The sequence below is a fragment of the Pistacia vera genome, unplaced genomic scaffold (assembly GCF_008641045.1).
Source record: "Pistacia vera cultivar Batoury unplaced genomic scaffold, PisVer_v2 Contig587, whole genome shotgun sequence".
NCBI classification, from domain to species: domain Eukaryota; kingdom Viridiplantae; phylum Streptophyta; class Magnoliopsida; order Sapindales; family Anacardiaceae; genus Pistacia; species Pistacia vera.
Window position 1 is genome coordinate 135753 of NW_022196431.1, and position 15606 is coordinate 151358.

Sequence of the window (15606 nt, forward strand, 5' to 3'; positions counted from 1 at the left end):
TCGACGAAAAACAATGTGTTGTTACGGCCAAAAGCGACACTTGCTAACGTGCACCGCTTAAAAAAACCAGAAATCGACAAAAAAAGTCGTACGACACGGCTGCCATGGCTAGGATTATTTTGAAATTTTCATTTTCATTCCAGATTTAATGCAGTATAGAATGACCACTTTACTCTTTGATCAGTACATTAAATAATTTTTTGTTACTTTAAGGATGAAAATCTAAAATTTATGAAACTATGGTTGAAAACTTTCTATTTCGCTAATATTTGGGTGGAACATGTGGTTTGCTCTTTCCCATAATATTAGAAAGTCGTGTTGGCTCTTTTTCTTGGGCTTGTTTCTCGCATCTAATTCAAATTAACATCAAGTAAACAAAATTATAGGAGATTACTCTTTCAACATTTCTGACTTTTTGTACAGAGTTAGCTTCTACAAGTGACATGACCCACCAAACCAAGAAAATTCTGAAACCCCACATTCATTTTCTAATTCTCCTTTAAAGGCTCCACTCTTGTCAGAATGAAAGTAAAATCCTCTTGAGATAAAATGATACATCAAATACTACTACAACATGACTAAGAGAGAGGATACTAATAATGGAAAATTGATTAAAAAAAAAAATGGTAGTTGGGAGCCACAAGCAGACATAATTTATGCCAAACACATGGGCTCCATACTTATGTTTTGCATATAAAACGTGACATCTACTGCTCATATGCACCACCATTTATTGACTCCCTAACCTCGCTGCCCATTTCACCCATCTCCACACCCGACATTATCTTAACCATATCTCAAGTACCCAATTTTGCTCTTGGATTCATCTTAGTACAACTTCTCCAAATTATTAGCCTTCCCAACAGTGATGTTGATGTCATAAAAAGAAATAAATTATTTTAAGGATTTCATTAGTGTAACACAAATTTATAATATGATTTTTTACATTCAATACGAGTCCACTCATTCAATATAGTACTGGTTGGGCCATCTACATTTTGGTTGCGCAGTTACATCATCCCATAGATACCCTAAAACATACACAACTCAATACATTTTTGGCACAAAAGATTACATAAGAAAACTAACTACAAAAGTTAAGACAGATTAGATGCTAAAAGTGAAAAGCTAGAATCCTGGAAAACTATTTTAGTATCTGTATCCAACAGGCATTCCAAGACTGTCTAAGCGACCGGATCCTGGGTAAGCTTTGTTTGTGAAATTTGCATGCAATGTGGAAAATCTCTGCACATTCAATTTTGATTCACCAAACCCATGAACTGAGTACCTCTTCGCTGAACTAGATCTCTCATATTGAGGCCTTTGTTTAGGAGCACTAAGAGACCTGACCTTCGCCCTTGAAGATTCAGTGTAGGCCATGTAGTTTGGATGGTCTGAGTAACCACTTAGACAGCTTTGCGAGCCATAACTCTTCGTGGGAGTGAAGGGACTTCTCCTGGAACTACCACCCCTTGATGATGCGGAAAAGAATTGTGGGCTATTTTCGGCAGTACAAAAGGAACCTTCCTCAACCTCATGGGAGAATTTCAAAGGGCTTAAAGATTGAACCTCACATGAAGACTGACTTGGTACTGTCTGGTGTGTTGTCGAGTCTTTGGAAGTGGTAAAACTATGGCTATATTGATCTGATGCTACAGCAAGATGTGATGAATGAAAGAGGTTTCTACGTTTGGGTGTAAAGTGGGGTTTCCCAGTATCTATTTCAAGGACTTTGTCACTCTTCTCATCATCAGTAGCACCAACCCTCATTGAAGTTCCCTTTTGATATTTTGATCGATTATCGATCTGGCGATCTGACCAATTCCAACATGTATGAGCTTTGTCATAGTCAGCGAGGGCCCTACCATTTGGTTTTGATCCACTTCTCTGTATTTATTCAAATGTGCACTTATTAGTAATGGAACTAAATTTTAAATTAACTTCAGGAAAGAGAAAAGGGCAAGATAGAGGAGTAAGGAACGTACCTTGAGTACCAATGACACTTCATGTTTTGTATTCTTTGGGCGGACAGAATGTTCAAATTTTTCAGGGGTCGGAGGACCCTGCAAATCAATGAAATAAATCTCTACATAATCAATGCAAGTAAAAGCAAACATATTTTGACACAGGACAGAAGGTCATTGTAGAAATTAGAAAAGTATTATGAAGAAGTGTGTCGATCTCACTATTGATTAATTTTAAACCAAACCTAGCAGAGACTAAATCCTGATATAATTCCTCAAGGAAGCAAATAATTTGTTCTTTGTACCATTCCCTTTTTTCAATATACTCCTATCCCCAAATAAATTACCTTTTTTCAATATACTCCTATCTCCAAATAAATTAAACAAATGAGATCTATCTTACGGAAGAAATACAGAACGTGATTTTTTATATTCAGTGAGAGGTGACTAGTTTAAAAGAACAAAGCAAACACCTTAGAAGTACAAATTTCAACAGACTCTTGTCCACTTTACGTTATAAAATTTATGACCAATGCCAGCACTTTGCTGTAACGTACACCATAAACATGTTTGAAGTAGCAATTTAATACAATGCAACTAGTTTCTGCAACTCTTACTACTGTGCCATAGCCTTCACTAAAAATCATAAATTTATCACGTTCATTGAAAAGTTGTCCACAGACAAAAAGAAAAAGTTCTACAGAGCACAAAAAGAAAAACACTCTGGTCTATAAAAAGAAAGGAGCTCAAAGCTCAGTCTGTGTATATAATGAATTTATCATTTCATGAAAAATTACCCAAAAAACTACCATAAAAATTCAAACATGGGAGGAAAGGATGTGTCTTGCTTACCGGTTGGTGGAAATTCGAAGATTTGCCACTTGATTGTGAACATTCAGATATTTGAGCACGTCCTGCACGAGCACGTGCCTGGGCTCGCAGCAATGCTTGCATTCGTCGAAGCCACTCTGCAGTTCTCTTCCTCTCAATGTGACCTCTCACAAGTGCCTGAAGCCTTACTAATCCTCTTAATGCTCGCAAAGCTCTTCTTGCCTTCAAAATATAAACAATTAAGAATTACCACCCAAATTATAATTACAATTCAATTAAGTGGGATATCATTGCATAACTTATTGAACTGGTAATTCTAAACCTTTAAATTGAAAGACCTTTGCCGCACAGATAAACTTGCAGGTAATAATAAAACTAAACAAGATTAAAATGCAATCAAACACCTGAGTAAAATTATCAGGCAATTATAATGACATATCAATCAAGAGACAAGGTATCAAAGGACCACACTATCCCATTTACTAAAGAACTTCAGATGCAAAACTGAAATATGGCGCCAAGGAAAATCAAATGCCAAACCAATAAATTTAAAAGCTAGCAGGCGCCATGAGTACCTCTCATCCTCTTTTCTCTCTCTTCAATCTAGCCTCTCAGAAATGAAATACTGACAATTGAAATCAAAGAGACAAGGACATGTCACTAGCCGCCTGTCCCGGGAAAAGGGTGATATGTTTCATCACGAGCGTCAGACTATTTTGTGCATAACAATTCTACATTGAAGTGCCCAACAAACCCAACTTTATCTCCAAAAAGTCATACAAATGAATTTAATGGAACACATACTAACAACAAACTTTCTGCTGGTTTGGACCCACCAATAACTAGACTTTCGATTACCCAGATGGCCAAAAGATGTTAGAGCTGGACTCTGGTCTTCCCTTCTCAAAAAATGTGTACGTGCATAGACTCTCAGTGTAGATTTAATCCATAAGCCACCCTAGTTCAATATATGCTTTAGAATTACTCAATCCTAAGCATGTGCATAAGCACCACTTTGAATTTATAACTCACTCATCAGAACATCATTTTAATGAAAGTTACAATTACTTTTGCAATTAATAACCAAGCTACCAAAGTACTTAACCAAGAATCCAAGTGAATACTAATCAATAAGAGCATTTATAAACGACATAATATCATCAACAAAGCCAACCCCACCTCAATTAACTCAAGTAATTTATTGGCAACAATTGACACCATAATCACGTCATTAATTGTTTGAAAAGTCCATAATGAGGAATATAAAAAGGGGAACTGAACAGTGAACAGTCCCAAACGGATTTCGGAGTGGTGCGCAGTGTGCACCCAGGTGCATGCTAGCGACTAGTCCTTGTTGACCTGAATACTATACTGGTTATAAAAAGAAAAAGTAAATGCTGGATTTAGTATGCTGCGTTCTGTAGGTACTGTGGTTTCGAGCAAAACGACATAGCAGAAACAATGAAGAAGGATAGCGATATTTCAACGGGTGCTCTCAGGGCCAAAACGATTAAACGAAGATCGTTTAAAATTTACCATGCAAGTAAAATTTCAGAAAGACGTGTTTTGCCTGATTCATGTAAATTCCAATCTCTTATCTCAGTACCTCCGTCTCAGCGAGACTGATAACAACATAAAACGAGTCTGTTTTTGAAAACATAATTTTTGGAAGGAGAGAAAACATGAAAAACGTTTTCTGAAAAACAAGACAAAAGCCATTATTAATTCAGCGTATTGAGCATGGAAGAAGAAGAATAAAAAGAGGAAAGGACACGCGTCAACTACGCAGCCACGTCAAGTGCAAACCCAAACACTAATCCCGTAGCTTTCACAAAAAATTCAACAGTCCCATTAACAGACAAAGAATTTTGTTTTTAACTTCAACACAAACAAACAAAACATTTAGAATTAAAATTCATAAACAAAAAAAGAAAGAAAAAAAAAACCAACCAAATATCCACGAAACGCCGATTGTATCTTAATCGCGGCCACCTCATCAAGGGCCCCACCACAACTGCCGACGTAAGAGGAAGTGAAGTTCCCGCACCTCCCGCTGTTGCTGGTGAGCCTGACGACGGCCTCGGCCGCCTGAGCCGCCGCGACCGCAGCCTCAGCAACGGCTGCGGTGGCCGCTGCCACAGCGATGGCGTGCTTGTTAGCATCCTGGCCCTCCGAAGACGGAGTAGCGTCGGTAAGCGGAAGCTCCTGAGCGTACAATGAATTGTGTTTGGCGGAAGTGGCGTTGTTGTGATAGTGTTTTTCGCGGTAGGACTTGACGAAGCTCCAGCGGCGTTTGTCTTTGGAGGAGGAGGAGGAGGAGGAGGGGTCGGACTTCTTGAGGGCGAGAATGGTACGGAACCACTTGGAGGCTTTGCCCATGGTGGTGATGAAGGCGTTGGGTTTTAGTTGTGGAAATGCATGGGCGAGTGAGTGAGAGGGAAGAGATGGTTGAGATGAGTGTGAAAGGAAAGGATTATAGGAATTTTAAAGAGAGTATATAAATACGGAAATTATACGGTTCAGATTGTGATTGAGACAAGTAATAATGTGCGTAAGCGATGGGATTCACTCGCTTAGTTTTTGTGTGTAGTTGACGCGCGATTACGGCACTGCATTGCATATATTAATTTGGGTTGAGTTTTTATTTAGAAAAATAAAAATAACCTAAAAACTAGGCATTGGCAATTGGCATGTCGTATGGTGGTTTTGAAAGTGAACGACATTACTCATAAACTGACAAATCACACAAGCAAGGTCGCTGCTTTGGATTTTACCCACCCCTATCTCTTTTTTATTAATATTTAATCCAATTGCCGACATTTTCGATTTAAAATGGTTCCCGTCGTATTAATAAGTAATTAAAAGAAAAATGTGATATTTTCAAATTAGTCCTACATCATGTTGCATTGTCTTTTGTGACCATTAGGATAAGGCCACGTGACAAATGAAATGAAGATGATTTTGGTCAACTATCAGAGTTAAAGTGGTCAAATCATTTCATTTCACGGGTGTGGAAATTTGACAAAATACTCTGCAAACTGAGTCAAAGGTTTGCACTTGGGCTCAAACGTGCGTAGAATTATGGGTACTCGTCAAATAAACATGGAGTTTGACATATTAAGTTGGTAACAGGTAGGATTTGGTATTTATTATCACTATCTGAAAAGTAGTAAAAACATGGGATCGGTTTGCACTTAGCTGAATTTGCCAAGATTGAAATGTTATTCATTTGTCATATAACTCATGTTGGTAATAATGTAAAGTTAGTCCGAACTAAGCTTTACGACGGAGAAAGACAACGGTTTTCAGGAGCAAAAACTTAGTAAGCTAGAGAGAGGGGTTGTAAGTGAATGAATAATGAGAGGTTTGATCCCTATTTATATAGTGAGCTAAGAAAGCTTAGTCCTTGTAAAACTAGTCGTTCTCATAATAGAAGTTTGAGTAAACAAGAAAATCGTATTACTTATCGAAGTAGAATTAAAAGTACTAATTTATGTAAGATTAAGAATCTTGGATGAACTAGAAAGTAAATAAAACCCTGAGTCCTATTGTGGAACGAATATGGGCTATTGGGCTGAAACCCGATTTAGTTTAACTTATAGAAAGACCTAACTGGTGGAGTGGCCCAACTCGTAGGGTGGCCCTGATTGTAGAGTGATCCAACTCGTAAAATAGCCTAGCTCATCGAGAGGACTGACTCATGGTATGGTCTGGCTCGTAGAATGGATCGGCCCATAGAATGGATCTTCCTACAAAGTGGGTCATCTTGTTGGATGGTCTTCTTTACAAGATGGATTTAAATGTGGCCCAACCGAAATTGGTCTAAGGCACTAGGCCGCATATAGTGTTTATTTTGTTGTTGAGTCTGATAAGGTCTAATACGATTTTTTACCCATACATAAAGTTAATATCATTTGACTACTGAAAGGTATGTCTTCACATAATACCTATTATCTTTTCCTTTGTTTTTGTTTAGACTTAAACTTGAATATGTCACATCTCTATTGCTTCATGGTTTTTTCTCTTCTTCTTGATTTGCCTTCAGTAGTTTGTTTATCGGCTTGCTGTGCCTGACAACTTGCCATTTTGTTTTGTAACTTGAAGAGTTTGTGGTCATTGAAAGCAGATCACATTATCACCAATTCACCATGCTCAACGATCTCCCAATCTTGAAGCTCCTGATATATTTTATGAATGAACTCCAAAATATTTTATTAAACAAAATGGCCCAAGGTCTTGAGCATTTCATGATTTTATGAGTGTACTTAGCATTTTGTTGATGAAAGCCCAACCCAGTACCCCCATGAAATGAAATGCATTGCAAATAAAATTTGGTGCTGGAAACTTAGACCTCCTTTTGTGGAACTCATATATAGGAGGAATTAATTTAATATAAATACCATTAATGAAATGATTAAGATTTTAACTACCGAACTGATGATCTAATAATTTTACTTTGAACTGGAATAGGTTTAATCTACTCATCTATTGATACACGTGTAGATTTGCCCTTCCTTCCAAAAATTATTACAAGCTCTGTAACTCTAAACTATTGGTATTGCTGACTACTTCCGTCACCGTGAGCGGCAAGAGACTATTTAACTACTCCACATATCACTGCTCTGTGTACCTTCGAACTGATGCCGCAATATCTCTTTGAAGTAGGCCTGATATTCTCTGAATTATGTCTTCAAACGATGGACGCTTGTCTGGGTCGCTGCGTGTTTAATTAAACAATGATTTAGTTTTAATTAACTTAGCAAGTGACAGCGTTGGGTGATGACATCAAACAATTAGCATCAGTGCAAGTAATGTTGTGTACACGGAGAAAACGGAATTACCTTTGCCAGCAGTCGCCGATAACAGATGCTACCTGAGGATCAAGTCCTTCTGGTAGTTCTAATCTTCTGTCCATGAATCCTACAACTCCAACTACCTAAGCCAATGCAATACAATGATTCTATTGAAGTTGGCAGGTAACTTAAATGCTGTATATAGTTGTGTGCAGGTGCATCAGTGCAAGTAATGTTGTGTACACGGAGAAAAGAAAATGACCTGTAATGAATTTAGGTTGTTCCATGGGATGGAGACAGTCATAAGTTCCCAAAGGATGACACCAAAACTGAACACATCAGACCTGTTTAAGTTGAAGAAATGATGTCAATTAGCAGAAGACTCTGTGTTTGTCACTTTAAGAAAAAGTTCACATGGTCTACCATTATCAGAAGACAGACCAGAAAATATTGATAAAACTATGATCTATTTTGATGATAAAATGAGGGAATTGATTTACATGACAATGTTTTAGGTCCATTGCGACTCTCCGTTTCGCACAAACAAACTCATAAAAGAGTATGAAAATCAAAAAGCTAGAGTACTACTGAAGAAAATTTTAAAAATCAGTCTCCAGAAATTACTTTTCATTTGAAGGTTCATTTCGCAGGACTTCCGGAGCCATCCACTGTGGCTGTTAATACAACAAAGATTATAAGGAAAACGGATCCCATTAGCAAGAACACCTTCAGGAAGAAATAGGGTCTTTAGAGAAGAAACTGAGAAAAAAAATAAATGACAAAGATCTTACTGTTCCTCTACCAGATTTAGCACTTAAGTAGGTTGCATCCTTCCACTTTGATAGGCCAAAGTCTCCTACCTGAAATTTTTTGCATGAGCTGTATTAACAAACAAGAAAGTTGATCAGCATTATTTGAAAGCACTAATACATTTACAATACCTTCACGTTCCAGTTTCTATCAACAAGCAAATTAGAAGATTTTAGGTCTCGATGTACTATTGGTGGATTTCTGCGATGCAAATAGTTCATCCCTCTAGCCTGCAGCAAAAGGGTAAGTGTCACATATTGTTGGATACCTGACAAGCTCAACAACTTTGCCCTTGACTTGTAGAAGAACAAACGCACACACAAACACAGAGAGAGACAGAGCAAGAGAACGCACAACGTCAAGAGCCATTCTAAAACGCCGTCTTATGTCTAAAGCTTGATTGTTCTTGTGAAGTGTTTTGAATAGGCTTCCCCTGATCATGTGAGAAAACAAAAATGAAAAAAAGACACAATCCCCTCATGATAGGAAAAACACAAAGGAAAATACGAATACAAGGGGTTTTAAAATAGACTATTTACATGCACTTAGGTACCATGATATCAGGTGGCAAAAATAATCAAAGCTAACGTATATATACTGCAATGGAGGTCATACAATATAACCTGACATCAGAAGATCAAATGTGGATGCTCTTCACAAAATTTAATAGTATCAATTAATCCCTTCCTAGAAGGCATTACAGTTTTGTTACCTGGGTAACAACTCTGTGACAATAGCAAGCCGTTCTTGCGAATACACTGCTCCCATGAACAGCAGTACATTTGGATGTCTCAGATTCTTCATTATATCAATCTGAAGTGTATGGAAGAGGAAGATTTGGGTTCCGTTATCTCTTTTCATTATATTCATTCACAACAGAATTTGAAGTTTCAAAAGTACCTCTTTTTTGTAGTTCTGTAAGGTGCCTTCACTGTATTCATTCCCAAAGTATACCTTAACAGCAACATCCTAGTAACATGAACAAATATTTTTCAAGTTGAAATATTGGCTTTACACTCTTATAACAAGAATTATAAATACATGAATTAGGAGCTTACTGATCCATTCCAAATTCCACGATAAACAACCGCATACGAACCTGTAAGGCAAAAAGAAATACACTAAATTGATATTAAATCCAAAATCTTAATAGAAATACCTTAGAGCCGGTATACAAACCAGTTTAGTTGGGAGTAAGAGTTAACTGATTTATAAAATAACAAATCATAGTGGATACATATATACATTTCTCTTAGTTCTTGCAGATGATGTTACTATCTATTTCTTAGAAGGCCACGTTTTAGTTTACATGTACACACACAGAAAGTTTTACAAAATAAGTAGAAGAGGTTTACCTTGTCCAATCTCCTCCCCAAGTCTTAGGTCTTCCCAGTGAATTTCACAATCCACTGTACAGTTTGACTCATTATCTCCTTTGCTTGATGAGCTTTCATGACTACCAATGCTCTCTCCTAAACTAGGAAACTGTTTACAATCTGGCTCCAATTCATGGACATCTTGGGAGCCTAATCTTGACATTGATTCTCCTGGTCTAGGTAATGTACACCTATTACACTCACTTGAAGTGGCTAGATCACAGCTCTCTTCAGAAGCATTTGGAACTCTATGCTCATACACATTTGCATATGCACTTTTGGCTGCAAAGGAGAAATTTGTTTTGCTCAGTTTTTCTTCCTTGTCTTCACTACCGACCGTGCACTGGCACCAAATTGGTGCTTTAGTACCTCTAAGAGAATTAGGCCCATTTTTCACTTTATTACTTACTGATTCGTCACCTTCACCTTCACCTTCAGAGTTGCCCGCTTCCCTAATGTGCAGTTTTGCTAAGAACTTTTCTGCCTACAATCATAAAGCAAAAAGGATTTAGCAGATTGTTGACTAAGCAAGCCCTATAAAATGACAGAAGAAATATGGATGTTCATGCAACTGTCATCTTTTGTAGATTAAGAAGGATGCAAACACTAATTCTTTAATATTTAGAGTAATTTTCAAATTCCAATCATACTCCTAAAGGCAATCATGACACCAAACGTTTCAGAGAACTAGTATAGGTTTAGAACTATGGTGACTAAATTCCCAGCAAATGATGAAATACATATGACATGACAAAAGTGCTGACTCTATGACTAAATATAATTATGAAGACTCTAATTCATCATAATAATGAAACATCGATAATGAGAGTAAGATAAAAGGGAGTCCATACAATTTTTGAAGGTTGAGCAAATTCAAATGCAGATTCATCCATCCAAGAGTTCCTTCCCATGGTTGTGCTCTTCCCATTTTGAAAATCAGGATTCAGTTTTTCTTCCTGGAATAATAATTACCTTAGTTCTTGTTCTTCTGTTTGTACAATATAGAGATGAGATCTAATGCAATATAGCTGAAACTTACCATTCTACCAGACTTCTTTAACTTAAAATCTCCGGTGTCTGTTGCATCTTTCCCGTCTCTGCAACTTTCACATGCATTGCAGGTATCATCCCCTTGTATCCTTTGTTGAAGCTTTGATGCCTAATTCGTTCAATGGCACAAATGAACAACACTACATAAAACTAAATGAACATAGAACCAGACAAGAGAAAAAGAAATTATAGAAGTGTGTACATAAGCACCAGATTGGAGACAGATGCTGCTATCTGTGGCACTGGTGCAATTTGTGGTCGCGGTGGGTGCCACTGTATCTTCTTCAAGTTCACTCCACGTACTCTACCATGATCCTGATATGTTCTTAAGTTTTCTGAATTTGCACTATTGAATATTGTAGCATCACTTGTTACAGTGATAATTCCAACAAGTTCCTCATCCTCATATAATGGGCTCTTTGTCACCATTGCCATAAAGATTTGGCCTGACTTCTTCTTAAAAGGGAATTGGCCTGACCATGATTTCCCAGAAACCAACCTTTGCCTGATTTTCCTAAAAGGGGCATTGTATTCTTCAGCTATAAGCAATTCATCAGCTCTTAGTCCAAGGACTTCATAGTCCTTCCACCCATAGACATTTTCGGCAGAATGATTCCTGAAATATAAAATTTTAATTCATCTGAGAGTTTTTATGTAATTAAAATAAATATATAACAGATTATAAGAGGAAGAACAACTTCAATTCTTCTTCTTTGGATATTGAGACATTGCTGACATTAGGATCTAATTGCTGTTGAAATCAGAGAATTGAAGTTAAGATGGAAAGTGCACAAATAAGTAGAGAACTGGGCCTGTCGAGACGCTAACATACTTGCGATTTTCTTTTAACATATCAACTTATGTACAAACAGAGAGTGTTCTCTACTAACAATGTTGAATGTTAATTCACCAAAATGTTTAAAATTTGGGCCAACATATGAAAGTTGCGGTTTATAATGACATTTACTAGTATATGATGCCAATTTGATGGGAATTTACAGAAACCATTTAACACAAAAACTCAATCAGTTCTATTAATTTCAGTCACAACCATTCAATTAATTTATATATAGTTCACAATGCACACATATTCCCAGAAAGCAAAAATTCAAGGTAAGCTTTAAACTGGGCAGAGACTGAAGAAGAAGAAAATGTTTCTAAAAAGACTTAAAAATTAAGAAACATATTATATATTCACTGTGAAATTGTGCCAAACATCTTAATGAGGTTGCACCACTCTACCTACATGATTTCAACTCAAATATTGATGACGGATAGACAAACCACACTAGACCTACTTCATCAAGTTTTGACTTTTAACTTCCTTCACACTCAATCAAATGATTCAAACCACACTAACATTTCCATCATCACACTCACACACCACAATTTGTTTCCATCAAACGCTTATTAGTCTTCCTAAAATTTTCATCACCTGGAGTACTTATTATAATACAAGTTTTTTAAGTTAAATTTATATATCGATCAAGAACTGAGTAAGCTATATATACTTAAAGTTCAAATTTTTCACGAAACAATCACAACCCAAAAGTCAAACAAGAACACAATTAAACATGTTTATTATAAGTAAACAAAGACGTAAATACAATTATATATAACATACCAATACATGATCTCTCCAGAAGAAGCATTACATACATAAACAGCGTGCCCAATGGACTCCAAAACGCTCCTGTACGGACTTCCTTCAACGAAGAAGCCAGGAACGTATCCCCACACGGAATCCAACGTGGCCAAGTCATCAGCTTTTCTCTTCTCTTCCAACAACTCATCAACCTCTTCTTTAAGCTTAGCGTGACTGGCCTCCAAGCTCTGGAAGCGATCCACTATGCCACGGTACAAACTGGGAGCTGAATCGTCCCCCGCCATCGGAGTCGACAGAGAGTGGCCGGTGAGGAGGAGAGGCAATAAGCTAGTTATAATAGTTAATATTTGTCAAAGACAAAGAATGAAAGGTGGTGATGGTGTAAATATAAAAAAAAAAATGGAGATAGTATTTGTCTGTAGTAATGGGAAAGGAGAACACGTGTCAATGAGCGGCAAGAGGGAGGTATCAGGTGTGGACAGGTGTAACATTGGGGAGAGTGAAGAGAATCGGCAGTTGTAGTGAGAAAGGGAGTTTGCTATTGGATAGTAGAAACACAAACTAGCAGGCAATTTCGTCCTCAAGGTTTCAGAAAATAACCAAGGATAGTAATAAATACATTAAAAAAAATCGGTTACTTTATGTTTTATATAATTAAAAATAAAAATTAAAAAACCGGATGCTTTTGGCTTTGGGTTAGGTTGCTTGCACTCAACCATATCCAATTATTTAACAAAATTGGTCAAATTCTAAACAAATTAATGCATCATGCTTTGCAATGGTAAACCAGCTTGGCATGATAAAACAAGCATTTTACTTTGCTTCTATTATTTTCACCCATCTTATAATATTGGGATAAATTAATATGACATTGCTATTTTAAAGTTTCTCTGTAATGGTGATGAAAGAATCAAAGTAATTATGATGCCAACTGTACTTGCACTGGGACTCTGATGAGCACTAACGTCCTCATTGGTCAACGTCCCACTTTACACTCATTTTTTTGTCAACCGCGTTGGCTGACGATATTTACAGTTAACGGCCCCAACGTTATTCCCACCCAAAAAGTTTGAAAATGACACGTTTCCACCCATCCATTCAATTTTTCCGTTATTTTTAACTGCTGAAGGATATAATAGTAAATTCAGTTTATTTTAATCTTTAAAATATTTCAAAAATTATATAAACAGATAAACATTTTGAAAGTTAAAAAAAAAAAAAAAAAAAAGGCCGTTGATTGGCAGGTTGTTGGCCAACTACTACCAGTAGTTTTCAAAACCATCTACGCCAGCGTCGACACTTTTGGGTAAATCTTAGGTCGATCCATCCAACAGTGTAGAGAGGGGAGCCATTGTTGATGACATTTGGTCGAAAAAGTGGTGAATGTTTCCTGCTTTTTCGATCAAACGTCATCGACAACGGCTTCAACATAATAAAAAATCAACCACATCACCTGCCTCTCCCTTAGTCTAAATCATGGCCATGCCCTCACGGATCCGCCTCAACGTCGATGGTTGTTGAGATACTGCAAAAACGAGTTCCAATCTCGCTTTTTTGTGTCTCGTATCAATTGAAAGAGATTAAGATTAGCAACGAAGAAGGAGAGAGGAGTGGATGTGAAGATAAAACTAAATGGTGGTGGTGGGTACTAGTTTTGACGAAAAAAAACTTGAAAGAAATGAGAGGTATTTGGGTAGAATTTGGGAAGAGGAAGAGGAGGGAGAGATGCAATGGAAAATGAGTGATATATATGAAGAAGGGGAGGTAAGATGAAGAAGAATGGTATTGAAATTGAATAGAAAGAAACAAAGGAGACACGAGATGTAGAAAAATTCACGTCCATAAAAAGTTTTGAGAAGAAGGAGAAAGAAGAAGGTTAAAAAGAGAAGAAAAAAATTGGTTTTTGTTTTTCGACTTTCTATAGGGGTTAAATGACATAATTGTCCTTTAATTGTTTTTTAAAATTACCATTATGTTCTTACACCATTAAAAATAACTGAAAAATTGGATAGATGGGTGGAAAAATGTCATTTTGAAACTTTTTGGGTGGCAAAGGACTTCGGCCAAGCCTTGTGTAACTAATACGGGATTGTGTCTGCAGAAAAAAGACTTGAACATGGTGGATGCATAGATATTACGCAAATCCAAAACAAACAATCAAAACATCACACACTCACACACAGACACACTTCACAACACAACAACGCCACCCTACAAATCCCTAGCTCCATTTCCATTTCTCTCTTTTTTTTTTTTTTGGCTAAGTCCCCATTTCCATTTCCATTTCATTCCAAACGAAAAACGAAAAACGAAAAACACAAAAACAAAAACGATTTCATTTTTTTTAACGATTATTTAATTCAACTCTCGCATTCTCAACTTCTCGGAGCTCGGTACGCCAACTTTAAACGAAGTATAAATCTCTCTCGCGTTCTCTCTGTTTTTATTAGTTTTCTGTGTATTTATTTGGCTTTCTGTTTTGTGGCGATTGTTTTTTGGTTGTTTTGATTGATAGTGTGAGGGTTTTTGTGGATTGGCTTTTGGTTTAGGAGGATTGAATGCAGTCTACGGAGTCATCCTACGTNGGTACTCATTTTGAGGGTATAGAATTATTTCATCTTAAGACGTAGATTTATGATTACCATGTGATTAAATTTGATCGGTGATAATATTAATAAATATTAACTGTTGTATTGGTTCCAACAGTCTAAATAAAATAACTATCTATATCTATATATTTATATTAATCCTAAGCCTAGGCTATTTAAATGCCATGTAAGACTCTAGAATTGTTACAAGTTTCTGTATGTTGTTAGTTTAGGTTATTTTAGATTATTAATGTTAATGACATATATTAATATAATAATAAGATTCAATGTTTGTTGGATGTTTTTAATTATGTTGTACATCGCGATTCCAAAGTCTAAATTCCAAAGGTCTAAATAAAGTTAGTCCCTTCATATTCAATATCCTGCAACTGCAATATATATATATATATTTTGCAGTTGCTTTTCAATTTATCCATCGTCTCCTTAATTTCATCTTCTTAAATTTTCCATTTTTTCGTCTACTTGGTTGCAGAACGAAGATAATTCCGCAACTGATTCGAGAATCGAACTTGCTCTTTCAGTTTCTAGAAATTGAATTATCAATTATTTAATTTTATCAGCGGCAAA

General features: G+C 36.6%; 2 protein-coding genes across 2 annotated transcripts; both read right to left on the reverse strand.

The window, feature by feature from the left end:
* Nucleotides 1–926: 926 nt before the first annotated feature.
* LOC116109684 (protein IQ-DOMAIN 14) lies at nucleotides 927–5270 on the reverse strand. Its single transcript, XM_031395912.1, has 4 exons — nucleotides 4746–5270; nucleotides 2817–3017; nucleotides 1986–2063; nucleotides 927–1887 (listed from the first exon to the last, which is right to left on the reverse strand). Exons 1-4 carry the CDS (start codon nucleotides 5172–5174, stop codon nucleotides 1150–1152), a joined length of 1446 nt encoding a protein of 481 aa, XP_031251772.1. The 5' UTR covers nucleotides 5175–5270; the 3' UTR covers nucleotides 927–1149.
* A 1855-nt stretch (nucleotides 5271–7125) lies between these two features.
* LOC116109674 (cAMP-dependent protein kinase catalytic subunit 3) lies at nucleotides 7126–12774 on the reverse strand. The gene is made up of 15 exons (XM_031395897.1): nucleotides 12449–12774; nucleotides 11035–11440; nucleotides 10814–10933; nucleotides 10626–10730; nucleotides 9754–10258; nucleotides 9457–9497; nucleotides 9299–9367; nucleotides 9111–9211; nucleotides 8753–8831; nucleotides 8530–8628; nucleotides 8380–8448; nucleotides 8213–8262; nucleotides 7851–7932; nucleotides 7637–7731; nucleotides 7126–7512 (listed from the first exon to the last, which is right to left on the reverse strand). The coding sequence occupies exons 1-15, from the start codon at nucleotides 12712–12714 to the stop codon at nucleotides 7410–7412; spliced, it is 2190 nt and encodes a 729-aa protein (XP_031251757.1). The 5' UTR covers nucleotides 12715–12774; the 3' UTR covers nucleotides 7126–7409.
* Nucleotides 12775–15606: the final 2832 nt, after the last annotated feature.